Source organism: Pseudophryne corroboree, chromosome 5, assembly GCF_028390025.1.
Source record: "Pseudophryne corroboree isolate aPseCor3 chromosome 5, aPseCor3.hap2, whole genome shotgun sequence".
Classification (NCBI taxonomy): domain Eukaryota; kingdom Metazoa; phylum Chordata; class Amphibia; order Anura; family Myobatrachidae; genus Pseudophryne; species Pseudophryne corroboree.
In genome coordinates this window covers 561,508,242-561,533,061 of record NC_086448.1, presented here as the reverse complement: position 1 = coordinate 561,533,061, position 24,820 = coordinate 561,508,242, and the positions used below count along the sequence as shown (strand labels likewise).

The window sequence follows — 24,820 nt, the reverse complement described above, 5'->3', positions numbered from 1 at the left end:
AAAGACAAGATGGCCCTTGCATATGCTCAGTAGTGATCTCGGTGGCTATCTGGGTTAGGGTATGAAGCCTCTTTGGGGGACAGGAAGACGGGAGTCTGCGCAGTAACGTACTCCTCTTTCAACAGTTATTTTCCCCACAGCGCTCCCACAGTAGGTGCTGACCGCTGACATGGATAGAGAAGCAGTAGTGGGAAGGTAAGTTTATAGCAATAATCTGTAAATTGTCAAGTGGGTGATTTAGTTTTATACATATATTTTTAATCATTGCATTAAAATATTTTTATGTTTTTATTTTAGCATTATTTTTTACTGGAGCTCCACTTATCATAAACACACAAGTTAAAATGAAAAAGTCTACACAAGATATTCCCAGCAACTCAGTAGAACTAAAGAAGGAAATCTCACTTCTGCATGGCGTAAGTCTGGTTATTGGGAACACTATTGGTGCAGGAATATTTGTTTCCCCAAAGGGAGTTCTCATGTACAGCGGCTCTTATGGACTATCGCTCATCATCTGGGTACTGGGGGGAATATTCTCAGTAATTGGAGCTCTCTGCTACGCTGAACTAGGAACAACAATCACTAAATCAGGAGCCAGCTACATTTATATAAAGGAATCATTTGGAGGGTTTTTAGCTTTTTTAAACCTATGGACCAACATGCTGATTATCTATCCTGCCAGTCAGGCTATTCTGGCAGTGACATTTTCTCAGTACATAATGGAGTCATTTTTCCCAACATGTTGTCTACCTCAGTCAGCAGTATTCCTGCTCTCAGTAGTCTGTGTGGGTGAGTATCTGAGAGTTCTTTTAGCATTCTTGACTGCATTTTACATGAACTGTGTACATTATTTCATTATGGTGCTCAGAAAGAAGCATCTTCTTGTTCATATAAATAAGCAATTGGTACAGTGTGTTACACCTAGTTTCTTCTTATATTAACCTGCTCACATGCAAGATGTTTAAGTCAGCAATTTTCCGAGCAGCTCTTGTGCTGGCTCCACCTAAAACCTGACATCTATTCTTTACGTCACAATAACGGGGCAGACCATCATGACAAGGAAGTAGCTGGCTGTCTGAAACATACTTATTACGCTCTGTAGAGGAAATACAGTTTTCTAGGCTGCAGGGTGCCATACTAGGGTCGGTGCCAGCCTATAGGCTATAGCTAGAGTTTAGCCTGAGAAGGATTTCAGCCTCGTGTGTGTAAATGCCAGGCAAATAGCCATGCATGGCAAAAACAAACTCCTCCTCCACTCCTGCAAGCAATTATAAAGATTTTAATGGAGGACGGTTTGCGCCAGGACAGCCTCTTATCAGCAATGGCATAGCTAGGTTTTGATGTGAGGGGGAGGTACTGTAAGGGTAACAATTTGTGACAACTGGGTTTTGCGTTTTTAAAACCTCTTTATTTAACAACGTTTAGGATAGTACAGTACAACATACAATGGGAGATCATAGGAGTCAACTACTGCACACTTGGGGAGAAACAAAAATACAGTACGAGAGCTTTGAAATAGCAAAACAATGTATCTATGTCAGATGACAACCCATTCTCTTGGTAGTTTGATGGAAGAGGATCGAGCTAGCTAGGGGAGTGTTTCTGCACATGCTCAAACTAAAGTTTGAGACACATTCACAATGTCTCTGTGGTCGCAAGATCCTGAGAAGACCTCTGCGATCCAAAAAGTGTTAATAAAGAGGCCAGTGTGCTTATTATGGGAGTTCCAGGTGCGTGTCTGCGTTGCCAATTGTAGAATCACAGTCTCTTTTTAAGACAGAAATTTGACCCAGAATATGCACAGCCCAGGACTTACTCAAGGTGTTGAAGTGCATCCGAGGTTGCGTCAGTGGTGGTGTGTTCTCAATCCCCGGCAGATCTGCACTCTACGCAGATAGAGAATGTGGGCGTAGCAACATTTGCTCAGTCCGTCGCACACTATTACAGACGGGGAGTCGGTTGGCAGGCATTAGCATATTTACGGTATCCGGACTATAGCTTGACACTAAAAAGGTCTACAGACAATAGGCCTACCACTAATGGTTAACATGCATTAGGTCGCCTGGATCAAAAGGTCGACAGGGCCAAAAGGTCGACATGTAAAATGTAGACAGTTCAAAAGGTCAACATGACAAATGTTGACACACATATGGTAGACACAAGTTTTTTCAACTTTTTCATACTTTACCATCCACGTGGACTACGACTGGGAATAGTAACCTGTGCCTAATGGTAGACATACATTAGGGCAACATTGTATCGATGTTCATCTGCGATGCAGGCTGAGTAAGTGTCAACTTACAGAATGTCTACTGCGCATGCGCAGGTCTCTGGGAATACGGTGCACACATTGTTCCCAGGGACATCTCCATTGCGCATGCGCAAATCACTCGGAAATGCATGCGGTGCCCATTTTCCAAGTGATTTGTGCCCGCACTGCAGGGACACCGCCACGGGACTCCAAAGAGGTAAGTAAAATATATGGGTGCAGGATGTGCGGAGTGGGCCCCCTCGGAGCTGGGGGCCCGTGTGCACCACACACACTGCACCCATTATAGAAACGCCTATGGTGTCCTGGTTCAGGCTCTACAAGTATCAGTGTCTCCTGACTCAGGGAGCACAAGTGTCAGTGTGTCCTGCTCCAGGGAGCACAGGCCCATAGTCCAGACAAGATGCAACTAGCTAAGGAGTACCCAGGTTTAAACTAGGACTTTTACCAGAATCAGTCAGAGACACTACCTCTCTACTGAATATGGTACTCTCCAACTGACCTACTACCTTACAAGATACCACCAAGGGGCAGGAAATAACCAGTGTAAAGATCTAGATTTACAGACATAGGGGGGTATTCAGAGGTGGATGCTATTTAGTAAAAATCCCAAATGGCCATGTTTCGGCCACCTGTGCATGTACAGCACTTGCATCCATCCCAGGAGGATGCAATCACATAGTGATTTAAAGGTGGCGGGTGGCCAGAGGCAGCGATGCAGCATTGAGGGGGAGTTGTACAGGAAATGCAGGCGTGCCATGGCCATTTTCGGGAAGGCCAGATGAAGTCGCCTATGTTTCCTGTGATCGGAAACATGTCAGTGGTGTGTCTGTATATGCAGCCTGGCTGCATATACAGTTGTCGACCTCTATTTGCCGCTTTCTGTGATGCGATTGCAATTGAATTGCAATCGAATCGGTCAGTGCTACACATGCGGGGAGTCATTCCGAGTTGATCGCTAGCTGCCATTGTTAGCAGCGCAGTGATCAGGCTAAAAATCTGCATTTCTGCGCAAGCGTATGCACCGCAATGCGCACGCATGACGTACAGGTGCAAAGACCTTTGTGGTTTAGCACAGGTTCTAGCGAAGCTTTCAGTCGCATGGCACAACGCAAGAAGATTGACAGGAAGGGGGCGTTTCTGGGTGTCAACTGACAGTTTTCTGGGAGTATTAGAAAAAACGCAGGCGTGCGGGGGGGAAACGCAGGAGCCAACCCTCCAACATTAGAATCAATGCACACGAAGAGTAAGTCCAGGGCTGGTCTTGTTTTGCACAAAATGTTTTTGCTTGCGCTCTGCTGCACAGGCGTTCGCACTTTTGCAAAGCGAAAATACACTCCCCGGTGGGCGGCAACAATGCGTTTGCACGGCTGCTAAAAACTGCTAACGAGCGATCAACTCGGAATGACCCCCTTTATCAGTAGCCGTTTTTGCTATTTTAGCAAAACTGCTACTGACTCTGAATAACCCCTATTGGGCAGTATCCAATTAGCCACGGTAAATTTCTGTGGCCAATTACCTCGCCAGGGGCTATCCAGTTAGCCCTAATTGCAGTGATTATTGGGGATTCTGTTTCAATTGCATGAGGCAGTGAAAACAAATACGCAATAAGTAGCCCTTTTTTCTTCCCAGATTGTGGCTGAGAAAATATGTAGTCGATTACAGCCTATAATTCCAGCCTATAATATGTAGTCGGTTCCAGCTTACATTTCTTTGCAATTGGTTCCAACCGACAATTCCCCATCGTCGGTTCCAGCCAACAATTCCTCGTCATCGGTTCCAGCCAATAATCCAGCTCTATCTGTCCGAGACGATCCTGCTATTGGTTCCAGATGACCATGCTAAAACATTGGTTCCAGCCAATCCTGCTATACTATCAGTCCAAGCTGATCCTGCTAAATATCGGTTGCAGCCGTTCCTGTTATCAGTTCCAGATGATCATGCTATTGGTTCCAGCTGATCCTGCTAAAACATTTGTTCCAGACAACTCAACCAAGTCTCCAGTGCAAACCATCAGTGTCATCTGTTCCAGCTAACTATTTTTCCAGCTGATATAGCTGTCTGTTGCTTCCAGTCAGTGTTGTTACATAGTCTAGTCTGGTACTATTACAACAATGACTCTATGTCCATTATAATATTGCTTATTATTTACGATTAAACATTTAATATTGTGGGTTGCACAGAAGACACAGAACAAAATATTAACTTTGGTGTTATGTAGAGATGAGCGGGTTCGGTTCCTCTGAATCCGAACCCGCCCGAACTTCAGGTTTTTTACACGGGTCCGAGCAGGCTCGGATCTTCCCGCCTTGCTCGGCTAACCCGAGCGCGCCCGAACGTCATCATCACGCTGTCGGATTCTCGCGAGGCTCGGATTCTATCGCGAGACTCGGATTCTATATAAGGAGCCGCGCGTCGCCACCATTTTCACACGTGCATTGAGAGTCATAGGGAGAGGACGTGGCTGGCGTCCTCTCTGTTTAGAGAAGAGAGAGACACAGTATTTTGGAGAGCATTATTAGGAGTACTACTATACTGTATACTACTATACTACTTGCTGAAGTGATATTTATAGATTAGATAGTGTGACTGTAAGTGTATTATCTGACTTGTGGGGGAGACACTGACAGTGGGGAGCAGTTAGAGTCTGAGAGCAGGACTCAGGAGTACATATAACGTACAGTGCACACTTTTGCTGCCAGAGTCAGTGCCACACTGCCATTGTTGTGACCACACTGACCACCAGTATAATAATATATTTTGTGATTGTCTGCTTAGGCCTCGGAGTACTAGTTGCAAGTTGCAACGTGACCTGAAGTGACCACCAGTTTAATAATCAATCACCACCAGTTTAATATATATATATATAATTGTATATAATATATATATATATATAATATTGTATACCACCTACCCGTGGTTTTTTTTTTTTTCATTCTTCTTTATACATACTACTATAGTAGCTTACTGTAGCAGTCTGCGGTGCTGTGCTGACCTGACAGTGTCCAGCAGGTCCGTCATCAGTCATCATTACCTAATAAATATATTATCTACCTGTCCGGCTGCAGTACTAGTGATATTATATATACATACATATATATATTGATTTCATCTCATTATCAATCATCCAGTCTATATTAGCAGCAGACACAGTACGTTAGTCCACGGCTGTAGCTACCTCTGTGTCGGCACTCGGCAGTCCATCCATAATTGTATACCACCTACCCGTGGTTTTTTTTTTCTTTCTTCTTTGTACATACTACTATAGTATAGTAGCTTACTGTAGCAGTCTGCGGTGCTGCTGAGCTGACAGTGTCCAGCAGGTCCGTCATCAGTCATCATTACCTAATAAATATATTATCTACCTGTCCGGCTGCAGTACTAGTGATATTATATATACATACATATATATATTGATTTCATCTCATTATCAATCATCCAGTCTATATTAGCAGCAGACACAGTACGTTAGTCCACGGCTGTAGCTACCTCTGTGTCGGCACTCGGCAGTCCATCCATAATTGTATACCACCTACCCGTGTTTTTTTTTTTCTTTCTTCTTTGTACATACTACTATAGAGTATAGTAGCTTACTGTAGCAGTCTGCGGTGCTGCTGAGCTGACAGTGTCCAGCAGGTCCGTCATCAGTCATCATTACCTAATAAATATATTATCTACCTGTCCGGCTGTAGTACTAGTGATATTATATATACATACATATATATATATTGATTTCATCTCATTATCATCCAGTCTATATTAGCAGCAGACACAGTACGGTAGTCCACGGCTGTAGCTACCTCTGTGTCGGCACTCGGCAGTCCATCCATAAGTATACTAGTATCCATCCATCTCCATTGTTTACCTGAGGTGCCTTTTAGTTGTGCCTATTAAAATATGGAGAACAAAAATGTTGAGGTTCCAAAATTAGGGAAAGATCAAGATCCACTTCCACCTCGTGCTGAAGCTGCTGCCACTAGTCATGGCCGAGACGATGAAATGCCAGCAACGTCGTCTGCCAAGGCCGATGCCCAATGGCATAGTACAGAGCATGTCAAATCCAAAACACCAAATATCAGTAAAAAAAGGACTCCAAAACCAAAAATAAAATTGTCGGAGGAGAAGCGTAAACTTGCCAATATGCCATTTACCACACGGAGTGGCAAGGAACGGCTGAGGCCCTGGCCTATGTTCATGGCTAGTGGTTCAGCTTCACAGGAGGATGGAAGCACTCAGCCTCTCGCTAGAAAACTGAAAAGACTCAAGCTGGCAAAAGCACTGCAAAGAACTGTGCGTTCTTCGAAATCCCAAATCCACAAGGAGAGTCCAATTGTGTCGGTTGCGATGCCTGACCTTCCCAACACTGGACGTGAAGAGCATGCGCCTTCCACCATTTGCACGCCCCCTGCAAGTGCTGGAAGGAGCACCCGTAGTCCAGTTCCTGATAGTCAGATTGAAAATGTCAGTGTTGAAGTACACCAGGATGAGGAGGATATGGGTGTTGCTGGCGCTGGGGAGGAAATTGACAAGGAGGATTCTGATGGTGAGGTGGTTTGTTTAAGTCAGGCACCCGGGGAGACACCTGTTGTCCGTGGGAGGAATAGGGCCGTTGACATGCCTGGTGAAAATACCAAAAAAATCAGCTCTTCGGTGTGGAAGTATTTCACCAGAAATGCGGACAACATTTGTCAAGCCGTGTGTTGCCTTTGTCAAGCTGTAATAAGTAGGGGTAAGGACGTTAACCACCTCAGAACATCCTCCCTTATACGTCACCTGCAGCGCATTCATAATAAGTCAGTGACAAGTTCAAAAACTTTGGGTGACAGCGGAAGCAGTCCACTGACCAGTAAATCCCTTCCTCTTGTAACCAAGCTCACGCAAACCACCCCACCACCAACTCCCTCAGTGTCAATTTCCTCCTTCCCCAGGAATGCCAATAGTCCTGCAGGCCATGTCACTGGCAATTCTGACGAGTCCTCTCCTGCCTGGGATTCCTCCGATGCATCCTTGCGTGTAACGCCTACTGCTGCAGGCGCTGCTGTTGTTGCTGCTGGGAGTCGATGGTCATCCCAGAGGGGAAGTCGGAAGACCACTTGTACTACTTCCAGTAAGAAATTGACTGTCCAACAGTCCTTTGCGAGGAAGATGAAATATCACAGCAGTCATCCTGCTGCAAAGCGGATAACTGAGGCCTTGGCATCCTGGGTGGTGATCTCAAAGATTATTTACGTGCTCAAACCTGCGCTTATTTTGCTTAAACAAGTATATATTTATACCAATAGCCGTGCTTTAAGTACAAAAAAACACATACAATAATAGTGTGTGACATGCAAAGCACCACCTCCAAATAACAATAATTACTGAGCTTTTATAGAAGATGAAGGAATCACAAGCTTCTATGCATAACTCCTTTGTGTTATGCAGGGGTAATACCATCCAATGGTTTCTGAAATGGAATAAAACGTGCTTCCCCTATATGGTGTCAACCATTACAGGGGGGAACCAGCACAGAAAGAAATCATAGTGCAGTAGTTTGTATAAAATGGAAATTTCTTTTTAATACAAATTGCACTTACAACAGATCAATTATAAAAACACATGTAAACATCCTTCTATGGCAGTGGCACTGGAACACTACAAGCATATCACCAAAATCCTGCAGATGGAGTTCAGGAGGGGATCAGCGTCCACAGTTCCGGAACTTGTAGATGCTTCTCCAAAAGTGGTAATGCAGAGTGACTAAGTGTCCGACCAGCAGGAGTTATCGAGACCACACTTAACGCGTTTCGGACCTCGCCGGGTCCTTCGTCAGAAGTGTGGTTACGGTCTCAGAACGGAACTTTTAAAGGTTTGCTAATTGCTCAAAGTATCAGCAGCGGTGTGGGATGTCCGCTTCCTCTTTCACTCCCGGAAATGATGTCATCCAATTATGGCACTGCGTTCCACAGTTATCCATTGAGCGTATTCACCGGAAGCAGGAAGTGTTCATCTCCTCGCATCTGCGCTGCGTTCCACTGCGGTTAATGGAATCCTCATTTGTATTGCAGAACGAGTTCGTTTCAGTCCCATACTATAATGCGTTACCCAGGTAGATGGCAAAAGTTGGTAAATAAGAAGTGTCCATAATAATATTCAGACAGACCCTGTCAATGATATTGGATGTATGGTGATTCATATATTCAGAAAATAGGATAATTTCTTATCATTAGCCATCACCATAACAACATCCATAAAGTGACAGTGCATATTAACCTATACATGTTATTAAAAAAATGTAAAAAAAAAATTATTAAAAGGGGGATCTCCTACATTCCTTATGTTAAAAAACATCCTAATTCAAATTCATTATTCAAACCAGTAGGGATCAGAGTTTTCAATAAAAATATCCACCTCATCTCTGCCCTAGACAACCTTTTTTCCACATCCCTAGTTCTTAATTTTGGCAGGATTAGTTCTATGCCACAAAAGAATTTTAAATAACAGTCCTTTTTATCATGGCATTTTTTGAAATGTGCCGACACAGTATGCGTGTCCAAACCTTTTCTAATATTGTAAACGTGCTCGGCCAGCCTAGTTTTTAATGCTCTGGTTGTCCGGCCCACATAATACAGGCCGCAGCTGCAGCCGAACACGTATACAACATTACGTGAATTACACGTGATAAACTGATTAATTATGTAAGTGTTACCATTGATAGTAAATTCTTTGATTTTACTGGTATCACTTTTAACTGTTCGACACATAAGGCAACATCCACATCGATGGAATCCCTTAGTTCGAATGCTCTGACGGGATTCCACGTTTAGACTACTCCTCACAAGTTTATCTTTCAGAGCTGGGGCCTTTCTATAAATAAAGGATGGTACTAATGGAAGGTTAGCGGCAAGAACTTGATCCTGTAATAAAAGCTTCCAATTTGTTTTAAAAATCTTTTCTATATCTTTAAAATTATTACTGTACTGACTAATGAAGGCCCATTCATATTTGTCATTTTTTCTATTCTCACAGACCTTAGTTTTTAGCAGATCTTCTCTCTCTATATTGTCTATTTTTGTTCTTGCTTTTTCAATCGTGCCTAATGTATATCCTTTCTGTTTAAAACGTTCTGAGATCTCATTTAACTGTAGATCACAGACGTCTTTGTCAGTACAATTTCGTTTGACCCTTGAAAACTGGCTGAAAGGGATTCCCTCCAGCCAGTTATCATGATGCAGGCTAGATCTCTCAATGAAACTATTAGTAACAGTTGGTTTTCTATAATTTTTAGTTTTTATAATCCCTTGATCAATATAAATACAAAGATCCAAAAAATGAATTTCCTTTTTACTATGTGTGAATGTAAGTTTTATTGCCATATTGTTCTCATTAAGTTGGTGAAGGAACATAGTCAATGACTCCTCATCACCCTTCCACACAAATAGGATATCATCTATGTATCTCTGCCAGGACACCAGGTTCGCCACCAGGCCGCCATCCTTAAATATCTGGCGGTCTTCCCAGTACGCCATGAACAAGTTGGCATAACTGGGTGCGAACCTGGTGCCCATAGCAGTGCCCACAACCTGTAGATAGAAGTCACCATCAAAAATAAAATAATTGTTGATAAGTATAAACTCTATTCCTTCTAAAATAAAATTCTTTGTCAGTTGATCCAAATCACTTTTTTCTAAGAAAAAGGAGACTGCTGTTAAACCCCTTTCTTTTTCAATCACTGTATATAGTGTGGTGACATCAGCACTACATAAGATTAAATCAGACTCCCAGTTATGATCTCTAAGTTTTCTAAGAACATCACCTGTGTCTTTCAAATATGCTTTAGTTGAAGTTACTAATGGTTGTAGGTAATAATCAATTACCGCAGAAAGATTTGAGGTGATACTATTACAGCCCGAAATGATCGGGCGACCAGGAGGATTGTTACAATCCTTGTGAACTTTTGGAAGGGTATATATTGTTGGAATTGTGGGATTTTTTATATTAATGAAATCTACTTCATTTTGTGTCAAAACACCATTTTCCATAGCTTTTTGTATAAGTACTCCCAGTGCTTTCTCAATTCTCATTGTGGGGTCACTTTTTAATTTCCTATAAGTAGTTCCATTATTAAGTTGTTTGTGAATATCTTCCACATATTTATTTTTGTCCATTAGGGCAATGAAGTAGATTTCATTAATATAAAAAATCCCACAATTCCAACAATATATACCCTTCCAAAAGTTCACAAGGATTGTAACAATCCTCCTGGTCGCCCGATCATTTCGGGCTGTAATAGTATCACCTCAAATCTTTCTGCGGTAATTGATTATTACCTACAACCATTAGTAACTTCAACTAAAGCATATTTGAAAGACACAGGTGATGTTCTTAGAAAACTTAGAGATCATAACTGGGAGTCTGATTTAATCTTATGTAGTGCTGATGTCACCACACTATATACAGTGATTGAAAAAGAAAGGGGTTTAACAGCAGTCTCCTTTTTCTTAGAAAAAAGTGATTTGGATCAACTGACAAAGAATTTTATTTTAGAAGGAATAGAGTTTATACTTATCAACAATTATTTTATTTTTGATGGTGACTTCTATCTACAGGTTGTGGGCACTGCTATGGGCACCAGGTTCGCACCCAGTTATGCCAACTTGTTCATGGCGTACTGGGAAGACCGCCAGATATTTAAGGATGGCAGCCTGGTGGCGAACCTGGTGTCCTGGCAGAGATACATAGATGATATCCTATTTGTGTGGAAGGGTGATGAGGAGTCATTGACTATGTTCCTTCACCAACTTAATGAGAACAATATGGCAATAAAACTTACATTCACACATAGTAAAAAGGAAATTCATTTTTTGGATCTTTGTATTTATATTGATCAAGGGATTATAAAAACTAAAAATTATAGAAAACCAACTGTTACTAATAGTTTCATTGAGAGATCTAGCCTGCATCATGATAACTGGCTGGAGGGAATCCCTTTCAGCCAGTTTTCAAGGGTCAAATGAAATTGTACTGACAAAGACGTCTGTGATCTACAGTTAAATGAGATCTCAGAACGTTTTAAACAGAAAGGATATACATTAGGCACGATTGAAAAAGCAAGAACAAAAATAGACAATATAGAGAGAGAAGATCTGCTAAAAACTAAGGTCTGTGAGAATAGAAAAAATGACAAATATGAATGGGCCTTCATTAGTCAGTACAGTAATAATTTTAAAGATATAGAAAAGATTTTTAAAACAAATTGGAAGCTTTTACTACAGGATCAAGTTCTTGCCGCTAACCTTCCATTAGTACCATCCTTTATTTATAGAAAGGCCCCAGCTCTGAAAGATAAACTTGTGAGGAGTAGTCTAAACGTGGAATCCCGTCAGAGCATTCGAACTAAGGGATTCCATCGATGTGGATGTTGCCTTATGTGTCGAACAGTTAAAAGTGATACCAGTAAAATCAAAGAATTTACTATCAATGGTAACACTTACATAATTAATCAGTTTATCACGTGTAATTCACGTAATGTTGTATACGTGTTCGGCTGCAGCTGCGGCCTGTATTATGTGGGCCGGACAACCAGAGCATTAAAAACTAGGCTGGCCGAGCACGTTTACAATATTAGAAAAGGTTTGGACACGCATACTGTGTCGGCACATTTCAAAAAATGCCATGATAAAAAGGACTGTTATTTAAAATTCTTTTGTGGCATAGAACTAATCCTGCCAAAATTAAGAACTAGGGATGTGGAAAAAAGGTTGTCTAGGGCAGAGATGAGGTGGATATTTTTATTGAAAACTCTGATCCCTACTGGTTTGAATAATGAATTTGAATTAGGATGTTTTTTAACATAAGGAATGTAGGAGATCCCCCTTTTAATAAAAAAAATTTTTTAATTTTTTTTAATAACATGTATAGGTTAATATGCACTGTCACTTTATGGATGTTGTTATGGTGATGGCTAATGATAAGAAATTATCCTATTTTCTGAATATATGAATCACCATACATCCAATATCATTGACAGGGTCTGTCTGAATATTATTATGGACACTTCTTATTTACCAACTTTTGCCATCTACCTGGGTAACGCATTATAGTATGGGACTGAAACGAACTCGTTCTGCAATACAAATGAGGATTCCATTAACCGCAGTGGAACGCAGCGCAGATGCGAGGAGATGAACACTTCCTGCTTCCGGTGAATACGCTCAATGGATAACTGTGGAACGCAGTGCCGTAATTGGATGACATCATTTCCGGGAGTGAAAGAGGAAGCGGACATCCCACACCGCTGCTGATACTTTGAGCAATTAGCAAACCTTTAAAAGTTCCGTTCTGAGACCGTAACCACACTTCTGACGAAGGACCCGGCGAGGTCCGAAACGCGTTAAGTGTGGTCTCGATAACTCCTGCTGGTCGGACACTTAGTCACTCTGCATTACCACTTTTGGAGAAGCATCTACAAGTTCCGGAACTGTGGACGCTGATCCCCTCCTGAACTCCATCTGCAGGATTTTGGTGATATGCTTGTAGTGTTCCAGTGCCACTGCCATAGAAGGATGTTTACATGTGTTTTTATAATTGATCTGTTGTAAGTGCAATTTGTATTAAAAAGAAATTTCCATTTTATACAAACTACTGCACTATGATTTCTTTCTGTGCTGGTTCCCCCCTGTAATGGTTGACACCATATAGGGGAAGCACGTTTTATTCCATTTCAGAAACCATTGGATGGTATTACCCCTGCATAACACAAAGGAGTTATGCATAGAAGCTTGTGATTCCTTCATCTTCTATAAAAGCTCAGTAATTATTGTTATTTGGAGGTGGTGCTTTGCATGTCACACACTATTATTGTATGTGTTTTTTTGTACTTAAAGCACGGCTATTGGTATAAATATATACATGTTTAAGCAAAATAAGCGCAGGTTTGAGCACGTAAATAATCTTTGAGAATACTTCCTATATTTTGAGTGTTGGATGAACACTCTCATTCACGTGTACTTCTGCTGCATGATTTTGTTTTTTACTGCGCACATTTGTAACACCTAAAACACACTTTTCACTTGGTTCAAATTTCATCCCTTAGGGGTTACGTCGTGCTGCAGACATGTTTAATTTTAGAGAAACAAGGAAAGAACTAATATCATCCACTTTCTCAAAAACCAATGACATAATTGATGTCTGTGATGAGGATTTAGATACCATTTTTCCTAAATTAGAGGGGGTGATGTTAAAAGAGAACCGTTTATGGTGGGAATTAATCACCCTAGAGAAATACCATGCCGATCAGATTATTCCCAAAGGTCTTAAGATTGTTAAGCCTCCTTCATTTACCACTGAAGATGGGAATTTTAAACGAGAATTGGATTCAATCTTAGATAGTTGCTCACTGTCTCTGATAGGTCTCATTATTAAAGAGAGAAGGTCGGCGATATCTAAGTTGAATGATGAAATAAATCTTTTACACACCCTCATAAATCCTTTTAAAGAACTTGAGGACTTTAGAATAGCTGAAAAAGAGCTACTAAAGAAGATCAATAAGAATACCAAAGAATTAAGAGATAAAAAGCATAAGAAATATTTAAGAGATACGGGGGAAATAAACACAGAAAAGGTGTCCGTAATTCCTGAAAAACCTCCAAATATTGTTATTAGTACACCCACCTGGAGGAAAAATAATATGAGAAATCCTAGACCACAAAATCAGTGGAGAAATGATCCATATCAATATAATGAATCGTTTGAACCAGTTCGTAAAAGACGAGTACCAAAAGGGAACTATAGAAATTATGAATATAGACAGAGGTACGATCAGGGAAGAGGTGATCCCTATAGATTAGATACACGAAAGGTTCCATTTGAGGAGACATCTAGAAATCATAATTTTCGTAACACCACGAATAGGTTCTCAGTCTTTCAAGAAATGCAAGATGAGAACCCATCTACCTCATACTCACCCCGTTTAAACTGGGATCCCAGAACCCCAAGGAGACCCAGAGTTTAAAAGATAATAGACACAAAAAAATAAAAAGGGGAAAAAGAGCAGGTATTAGACCTACTCTTAATACACAAAAAAAGAATAAGGTTCATAAATTAGATAATGAGATAGAAAAAAACAATGAGGAAATTAAGATTTTTAATTTAAGCTCAAGAACCTTGGATGTTAATGAAGAAAGAGTCCTTAAGAAGGGACTTAAGTTTGCCCCTTCGCATCAATCCAATCCCTTTGAAATTTATGTGGATGTACAAAAATTTGTCAGGAAACTGGCAGTGAAGCGCTTCTTCCTAAATAAGGAGAAAGAAGCACCAAATATGTGCATCGCGGAAACAAGTAGAAAGTCCATGTCACAACTGAGGGCCTGAGCTGACGGGAGGCAGCCTCAGTTGTAGGGGCTGAGATGTACCGGAACCTGGGAGGTTGTATCAGACCCCTGGACATGTAAGTAACATGAATAATAACTGCCCGAAGGCGTGACCACGACAACTTGGATAAAAGTCAATGATGTTTATTATGACAACTCCGCAACACAGCAGCAGTAAAAGAAAACGTAAAAGTCAGCAAAGAATAAATACAGTTCCTGGGTACTACAGGATGGCAGGAGCCACAGGGCACTGGTAGTGTGAGATAGTTCTTATGATCTTCTAGATGGAAAGTCCTTACCAGGCCCGACTGTAGCAATGGAGATAACCCAGGATTGTGCCAGCTGGTGTTCCAGGAAAAGCTGGGTTGCTGAAGATAAAACAGCTGCTGTGGATACTGGCTGGAACCAGACTGTTGTTAACACGGAGTGGATACTGGCTGGAACCAGTTAAATAATAAATGAACTTGGGAGCGATGAAATATGAACTGAAATGTAGAACTTGAGAGCGGAGAAATAATAATACCGGTGGAGAGTGGTAAAGTGTAGAAAGGACACCGGCCCTTTAAGGGAAGCTGTACTCTGCTGGAAGCTGAGCTGGAAGCAGGTAATGTTGTAGCTGGAAACAGATGAATCCACAATGGATTGGAGAGTCAGGCTACACCGCAGGTGGAATGCTGGTGCGGGTCTCTATGGTGGAAGTCTTGAGACAGGAGCTGGAACCTGGAAGACAATCACAGGAGAGAGACAAACAGGAACTAGGTTTGACAACCAAAGCACTGACGCCTTCCTTGCTCAGGCACAGTGTATTTATACCTGCAGCAAGGAAGGGATTGGCTAGGCAATTATGCAGATTAACAATACTGACAACAGATTGGAGGAAATGATCAGCTGACAGAATCCAAGATGGCTGCGCCCATGCAGACACTTGGAGGGAAGTTTGGTTTGTAATCCATGTGGTAATGAAAACAGTAATGGCGGCGCCGGCCACTGGAGACAGGAGACGCCAGGCTGACAGATGCACATCCAACCACGCGGACACAGCGGAGGCCGCGGCTGACGTAATCGCCACTCAGACACTCTGCATGCAGAAGTTCAGGGACGGCGGCGGAGGCCGCGGGAGACGCCATGCCAGGTGTAATATGGCGTTTACTGTGACAGCGTCCCAGAGTGACAGGAGAGGATACAGGAATGTACACATCAGGATAACAGATGGGATCCGGTCCTGGAGCGCTGAGCCAGCCTTAGGAGGCATCTGATGGGTAAGAAATGGCGTCCAGATACCCGGATCGTGACAGCACCCCCCCCTTTAGGAGTGGCCCCAGGACACTTCTTTGGCTTTTGAGGAAACTTGGAATGGAATCTCCGGACCAAGGCAGGAGCATGGACATCAGAAGCATTGGTCCACGAACGTTCCTCAGGACCATAACCCTTCCAGTCAATAAGATATTGTAGTTGACCGTAACGGTGACGTGAGTCCAGGATCTTGGCCACTTCATACTCAACGCCTCGTTGAGTTTGGACTTTCGGAGTTGGAGGAAGTGAGGAATGAAACCGATTCAAGATCAGCGGTTTCAACAGGGAAACATGGAATGTCCTGGGTATTTTTAAGAAGGGAGGCAACTGGAGTCTGTAAGCAACAGGATTGATGACTTGTTCAATCTTGAAAGGACCGATATAGCGAGGTGCAAACTTCATACTGGGAACTCTTAACCTCAAATTCTTCGTGGATAACCATACCCGATCACCCACCTTGAGAGCAGGAACTGCTCGACGCTTCTTATCCGCAAACTTCTTGTACCTGAACGATGCCTTGAGCAGAGCTGATCGTACGCTCTTCCAGATATTGGCAAACTGATGCAAGGTGATATCCACTGCGGGAACAGAAGTTGCTGGAAGCGGTTGGAACTCAGGGACTTTAGGGTGGAATCCAAAGTTAGTGAAGAATGGTGTTGAAGCAGATGAAGAATGATACTGGTTGTTATGACAGAACTCGGCCCAGGGAAGTAATTGAACCCAGTCATCTTGAGAGGAGGACACATAGATGCGGAGGAAGGCCTCCAAGTCCTGATTCACCCTCTCGGTTTGACCATTGGTCTGAGGATGGTAAGCCGTGGAAAACTTTAGCTTGACTTGGAGGACTTGACATAAACTTCGCCAGAATTTGGCTGTGAATTGAACTCCTCGATCTGAGATAATTTCTTCAGGAAGACCGTGGAGTCGGAAGATCTCTTGTATGAATACTTGAGCCAACTTGGAAGCTGACGGAAGACCGGTGAGAGGAATGAAGTGTGCCATCTTGGTGAACCGGTCAACTACCACCCAGATGGTATTGAACTTGTTGCACATGGGTAAATCTGTAATAAAATCCATCGACAAATGGGTCCAAGGTCGACGGGGAACAGATAGTGGAACCAGTTGCCCCGCAGGCGACTGGCGGGATACCTTATGTTGAGCACACTTTGGGCAAGATGCAATAAACTCCAAGACGTCCTTTTTCAGAGTTGGCCACCAATAGGACCTAGAGATAAACTCCAGGGTTTTTTGGATACCTGTATGTCCGGCAAAACGGGAAGCATGGGCCCAATGCATGAGCTTCTTCCTTAGCATCGGTTTCACAAAACTTTTCCCTGATGGGGGCGTAGAGTCCATCCCTACCGTGGAGAATGCCAACGGATTTATAATAGGATGCTTGTCTGAAGACTCTGACTCATTTTCTTGCTCCCATGAGCGGGAAAGGGCATCGGCCTTGCGATTCTGAGAGCCCGGACAGAACTGGAGTTTAAAGTCGAACCTGGAAAAGAAAAGTGCCCATCTGGCCTGACGAGGGTTGAGACATTGTGCGCCTTTCAGATATAAAAGGTTCTTGTGGTCTGTAAGTATGGTGATTGAATGAGAAGCTCCCTCCAACAGATACCTCCACTCTTCTAGAGCGAGCTTGATGGCTAGCAACTCCTGGTCGCCAATGGCATAGTTGCGCTCAGCTCGGGAGAACTTCCGGGAGAAGAAACTGCAAGGGTGTAAATGGCCATCTTTAGCCCTCTGAGATAACACCGCTCCTACTCCAACGGAGGAGGCATCCACCTCTAAGATGAAAGGAGAGTCGATGTCAGGCTGTTTCAGAACAGGCGCAGAGATGAACCTTTGTTTTAAAAGATGAAATGCTTGCATGGCTTCTTCAGACCACTTGGACGGGTTAGCACCCTTCTTAGTGAAAGCAGTAATAGGCGCCACAATGGTGGAAAAGTCTCGTATAAACTTTCGGTAATAGTTGGCGAACCCTAAGAACCTCTGGACCCCTTTGAGGGTTAAGGGTACCGGCCAATTTTGGATTGCTTGTAGTTTCTCAGGATCCATCTCTAGTCCGGAACCGGACACAATGTACCCTAGAAACGGAATGGACTTGACTTCAAAGACGCATTTTTCTAATTTGCAATAGAGATGATTGACACGGAGACGGGACAGAACCTCTTTAACCCAAAAACGATGTTCCTCTAAATCGTTGGCAAAAATGAGGATATCGTCTAGATAGACCACGACATGACGGTATAGAATGTCTCTGAAGATCTCATTGACAAAATGCTGGAAGACAGCTGGAGCATTGCTCAATCCGAAGGGCATGACGAGGTACTCATAATGTCCGTCACGGGTGTTAAAGGCGGTCTTCCACTCGTCACCCTCACGGATCCGGATGAGATTGTATGCACCTCTCAAGTCCAGCTTTGTAAAGATGGTAGCTCCGCTAACTCTGTCAAAGAGCTCAGTAATCAGGGGTAAAGGATAACGGTTCTTGATGGTAATGTCGTTCAAACCTCTGTAGTCGATGCACGGCCGCAGACCACCATCTTTCTTTTTTACAAAAAAGAAGCCTGCGCCGGCTGGAGAAGAAGAAGGTCGAATGAACCCCTTTGCTAGGTTCTCTTTAATATATTCCTCCATAGAATGCGTCTCAGGCAGAGACAACGGATAAGTTCGGCCTCGAGGTGGAACCTTCCCTGGAACGAGATCAATCGGGCAGTCCCATTCTCTATGAGGAGGAAGGATATCAGCAGAAGCTTTACTGAACACATCCGTGAAATCTTGATATGGAGGAGGTGGAACATCAGACGACCTGGGGGAGGAAGAACAGACAGGCAATACTTTAAACAAACATGTCTCAGCACAGGAGGAACCCCATGCCAGGATTTGCGTAGTCGTCCAATCAATTGTAGGATTGTGAAGACGGAGCCATGGAAGGCCCAGGACCACAGGATGTGTGGCTCTTGGAATCACTAAAAAAGAAATAAGTTCGGAATGAAGAACTCCCACTCTCAGACGAATTGGTAGAGTCCTTAAAGAAATAACTGCATCAAAAATTTTGCTGCCATCCACGGCAGTTAAAGAAATGGACGAAGGAAGTCTCTCGGTGGGTAGGGACCACCGTTTAACATAGGCTTCGGTAATAAAGTTCCCAGCCGCTCCGGAATCAAGGAGGGCAATGACGTTCCGATAACGTTGAGCAACTTGAAGCGAGACTGGGAGATTACAATCTTGAGGAGATGGAGAGGAGATCATTACTCCTAGCCGGCCCTCTCCTTGGCGAGCTAGGATTTGGAGTTTCCCGGACGTTTGGGACAGGCATTAATGGTGTGAGACGGAGCTGCACAATAGAGACAGAGAGACTCGGAGAGACGTCTTCGGCGCTCAGCAGGAGTTAAACGGGAACGGCCAAGTTGCATGGGCTCATCTTTAGATGGTGACAGTTGACGAGGAGGAGGAGCAGAAGATTTTGGAGCAAATGATCTTCCACGCTCAGTTGCTCTCTCTCTGAAACGTAAATCAACTTTCGTGCAGAGTGAGATTAGCTCATCTAACTTAGAAGGTAAGTCTCTGGTAGCTAACTCATCTTTAATACGCTCAGATAAGCCATGCCAGAATGCAGCATACAGGGCCTCGTCGTTCCATGCCAGTTCGGATGCCAGGATCTGGAACTGTATCAGATATTGTCCTACAGTACGTGACCCCTGGCGTAAACGGAGAATCTCGGATGAAGCTGAGGTTACCCGGCCTGGCTCGTCGAAAATGCGCCTGAATGTTGACACGAAGGCAGTGTAGGAAGATAGCAGGGTGTCGGACCTCTCCCATAACGGTGATGCCCAATCAAGGGCTGAGCCACTGAGAAGAGAAATAATGTAGGCAATTTTTGTACGGTCACTGGGAAAATTGCCAGGTTGTAGCTCAAACTGAATCTCACACTGGTTGAGAAATCCCCTGCAGAATCTTGTAGATCCGTCAAATTTTGCTGGCGTTGGAAGATGAAGACGTGGAGCAGAAATGGGTAAGGTGGGTGGGGTTATAGCTGGAGTCACTGTGGTTGACGCACCAGACGCGCCTGATCCACGGAGAGTTGTCTGAATCCCATCCAGCCGAGTAGAGAGATCCTGGAGACAGCGGATGATGTGGCCCTGTGCAGCCTCCTGATGTTCTAGTCGGGCTGCCAGTTCTTGCATCGGCCTGGCCGCTTGATCCTGGTCTCTGGCTGGATTCATTAGGTCAGTGCTTACTGTCACAACTGAGGGCCTGAGCTGACGGGAGGCAGCCTCAGTTGTAGGGGCTGAGATGTACCGGAACCTGGGAGGTTGTATCAGACCCCTGGACATGTAAGTAACATGAATAATAACTGCCCGAAGGCGTGACCACGACAACTTGGATAAAAGTCAATGATGTTTATTATGACAACTCCGCAACACAGCAGCAGTAAAAGAAAACGTAAAAGTCAGCAAAGAATAAATACAGTTCCTGGGTACTACAGGATGGCAGGAGCCACAGGGCACTGGTAGTGTGAGATAGTTCTTATGATCTTCTAGATGGAAAGTCCTTACCAGGCCCGACTGTAGCAATGGAGATAACCCAGGATTGTGCCAGCTGGTGTTCCAGGAAAAGCTGGGTTGCTGAAGATAAAACAGCTGCTGTGGATACTGGCTGGAACCAGACTGTTGTTAACACGGAGTGGATACTGGCTGGAACCAGTTAAATAATAAATGAACTTGGGAGCGATGAAATATGAACTGAAATGTAGAACTTGAGAGCGGAGAAATAATAATACCGGTGGAGAGTGGTAAAGTGTAGAAAGGACACCGGCCCTTTAAGGGAAGCTGTACTCTGCTGGAAGCAGAGCTGGAAGCAGGTAATGTTGTAGCTGGAAACAGATGAATCCACAATGGATTGGAGAGTCAGGCTACACCGCAGGTGGAATGCTGGTGCGGGTCTCTATGGTGGAAGTCTTGAGACAGGAGCTGGAACCTGGAAGACAATCACAGGAGAGAGACAAACAGGAACTAGGTTTGACAACCAAAGCACTGACGCCTTCCTTGCTCAGGCACAGTGTATTTATACCTGCAGCAAGGAAGGGATTGGCTAGGCAATTATGCAGATTAACAATACTGACAACAGATTGGAGGAAATGATCAGCTGACAGAATCCAAGATGGCTGCGCCCATGCAGACACTTGGAGGGAAGTTTGGTTTGTAATCCATGTGGTAATGAAAACAGTAATGGCGGCGCCGGCCACTGGAGACAGGAGACGCCAGGCTGACAGATGCACATCCAACCACGCGGACACAGCGGAGGCCGCGGCTGACGTAATCGCCACTCAGACACTCTGCATGCAGAAGTTCAGGGACGGCGGCGGAGGCCGCGGGAGACGCCATGCCAGGTGTAATATGGCGTTTACTGTGACAGCGTCCCAGAGTGACAGGAGAGGATACAGGAATGTACACATCAGGATAACAGATGGGATCCGGTCCTGGAGCGCTGAGCCAGCCTTAGGAGGCATCTGATGGGTAAGAAATGGCGTCCAGATACCCGGATCGTGACAGTCCAATTTTAAACCTCCATCCACTTTTTAACCGACCCATTGCAGGGGAAGTTGTGTTGACTGCTTCAACAAAGTTGTTTGCAGTGAAATAGATACATTGTTGAAGAAAAATAAAAAGGGCCCAAATAGATCCTTAAATCTTACTAGAAAGGAGTTTAAAGCTGTCAAATCCTTGAAGGAAGATTCTGAACTAATAATAAAACCCGCCGATAAAGGCGGGGGGGTTGTCCTAATGGACAAAAATAAATATGTGGAAGATATTCACAAACAACTTAATAATGGAACTACTTATAGGAAATTAAAAAGTGACCCCACAATGAGAATTGAGAAAGCACTGGGAGTACTTATACAAAAAGCTATGGAAAATGGTGTTTTGACACAAAATGAAGTAGATTTCATTAATATAAAAAATCCCACAATTCCAACAATATATACCCTTCCAAAAGTTCACAAGGATTGTAACAATCCTCCTGGTCGCCCGATCATTTCGGGCTGTAATAGTATCACCTCAAATCTTTCTGCGGTAATTGATTATTACCTACAACCATTAGTAACTTCAACTAAAGCATATTTGAAAGACACAGGTGATGTTCTTAGAAAACTTAGAGATCATAACTGGGAGTCTGATTTAATCTTATGTAGTGCTGATGTCACCACACTATATACTAGAGATGAGCGGATTCAGTTTTACTCGGTTTTACTCGGTTCTCAAAACCGAATCTTATTGGCTCACGGATGTCACGTGTTTTGGATAGCCAATAAGATTCGGTTTTGAGAACCGAGTAAAACCGAGTAAAACCGAATCCGCTCATCTCTACTATATACAGTGATTGAAAAAGAAAGGGGTTTAACAGCAGTCTCCTTTTTCTTAGAAAAAAGTGATTTGGATCAACTGACAAAGAATTTTATTTTAGAAGGAATAGAGTTTATACTTATCAACAATTATTTTATTTTTGATGGTGACTTCTATCTACAGGTTGTGGGCACTGCTATGGGCACCAGGTTCGCACCCAGTTATGCCAACTTGTTCATGGCGTACTGGGAAGACCGCCAGATATTTAAGGATGGCGGCCTGGTGGCGAACCTGGTGTCCTGGCAGAGATACATAGATGATATCCTATTTGTGTGGAAGGGTGATGAGGAGTCATTGACTATGTTCCTTCACCAACTTAATGAGAACAATATGGCAATAAAACTTACATTCACACATAGTAAAAAGGAAATTCATTTTTTGGATCTTTGTATTTATATTGATCAAGGGATTATAAAAACTAAAAATTATAGAAAACCAACTGATACTAATAGTTTCATTGAGAGATCTAGCCTGCATCATGATAACTGGCTGGAGGGAATCCCTTTCAGCCAGTTTTCAAGGGTCAAACGAAATTGTACTGACAAAGACGTCTGTGATCTACAGTTAAATGAGATCTCAGAACGTTTTAAACAGAAAGGATATACATTAGGCACGATTGAAAAAGCAAGAACAAAAATAGACAATATAGAGAGAGAAGATCTGCTAAAAACTAAGGTCTGTGAGAATAGAAAAAATGACAAATATGAATGGGCCTTCATTAGTCAGTACAGTAATAATTTTAAAGATATAGAAAAGATTTTTAAAACAAATTGGAAACTTTTATTACAGGATCAAGTTCTTGCCGCTAACCTTCCATTAGTACCATCCTTTATTTATAGAAAGGCCCCAGCTCTGAAAGATAAACTTGTGAGGAGTAGTCTAAACGTGGAATCCCGTCAGAGCATTCGAACTAAGGGATTCCATCGATGTGGATGTTGCCTTATGTGTCGAACAGTTAAAAGTGATACCAGTAAAATCAAAGAATTTACTATCAATGGTAACACTTACATAATTAATCAGTTTATCACGTGTAATTCACGTAATGTTGTATACGTGTTCGGCTGCAGCTGCGGCCTGTATTATGTGGGCCGGACAACCAGAGCATTAAAAACTAGGCTGGCCGAGCACGTTTACAATATTAGAAAAGGTTTGGACACGCATACTGTGTCGGCACATTTCAAAAAATGCCATGATAAAAAGGACTGTTATTTAAAATTCTTTTGTGGCATAGAACTAATCCTGCCAAAATTAAGAACTAGGGATGTGGAAAAAAGGTTGTCTAGGGCAGAGATGAGGTGGATATTTTTATTGAAAACTCTGATCCCTACTGGTTTGAATAATGAATTTGAATTAGGATGTTTTTTAACATAAGGAATGTAGGAGATCCCCCTTTTAATAAAAAAATTTTAAAATTTTTTTTTAATAACATGTATAGGTTAATATGCACTGTCACTTTATGGATGTTGTTATGGTGATGGCTAATGATAAGAAATTATCCTATTTTCTGAATATATGAATCACCATACATCCAATATCATTGACAGGGTCTGTCTGAATATTATTATGGACACTTCTTATTTACCAACTTTTGCCATCTACCTGGGTAACGCATTATAGTATGGGACTGAAACGAACTCGTTCTGCAATACAAATGAGGATTCCATTAACCGCAGTGGAACGCAGCGCAGATGCGAGGAGATGAACACTTCCTGCTTCCGGTGAATACGCTCAATGGATAACTGTGGAACGCAGTGCCGTAATTGGATGACATCATTTCCGGGAGTGAAAGAGGAAGCGGACATCCCACACCGCTGCTGATACTTTGAGCAATTAGCAAACCTTTAAAAGTTCCGTTCTGAGACCGTAACCACACTTCTGACGAAGGACCCGGCGAGGTCCGAAACGCGTTAAGTGTGGTCTCGATAACTCCTGCTGGTCGGACACTTAGTCACTCTGCATTACCACTTTTGGAGAAGCATCTACAAGTTCCGGAACTGTGGACGCTGATCCCCTCCTGAACTCCATCTGCAGGATTTTGGTGATATGCTTGTAGTGTTCCAGTGCCACTGCCATAGAAGGATGTTTACATGTGTTTTTATAATTGATCTGTTGTAAGTGCAATTTGTATTAAAAAGAAATTTCCATTTTATACAAACTACTGCACTATGATTTCTTTCTGTGCTGGTTCCCCCCTGTAATGGTTGACACCATATAGGGGAAGCACGTTTTATTCCATTTCAGAAACCATTGGATGGTATTACCCCTGCATAACACAAAGGAGTTATGCATAGAAGCTTGTGATTCCTTCATCTTCTATAAAAGCTCAGTAATTATTGTTATTTGGAGGTGGTGCTTTGCATGTCACACACTATTATTGTATGTGTTTTTTTGTACTTAAAGCACGGCTATTGGTATAAATATATACATGTTTAAGCAAAATAAGCGCAGGTTTGAGCACGTAAATAATCTTTGAGAATACTTCCTATATTTTGAGT

General features: G+C 42.8%; 1 protein-coding gene across 2 annotated transcripts in view; it reads left to right on the top strand.

The window, feature by feature from the left end:
- Positions 1-24,820, top strand: part of LOC134928043 (Y+L amino acid transporter 2-like) — a 154,267-nt gene that overhangs the window by 17,252 nt on the left and 112,195 nt on the right. For both annotated transcript variants that reach the window (XM_063923280.1, XM_063923279.1), the window contains exon 2: positions 298-789. In XM_063923280.1, the coding sequence (XP_063779350.1) occupies positions 345-789 (445 nt within the window). In that variant the 5' untranslated portion in view covers positions 298-344. The remainder of the gene's footprint in view (positions 1-297; positions 790-24,820) is intronic.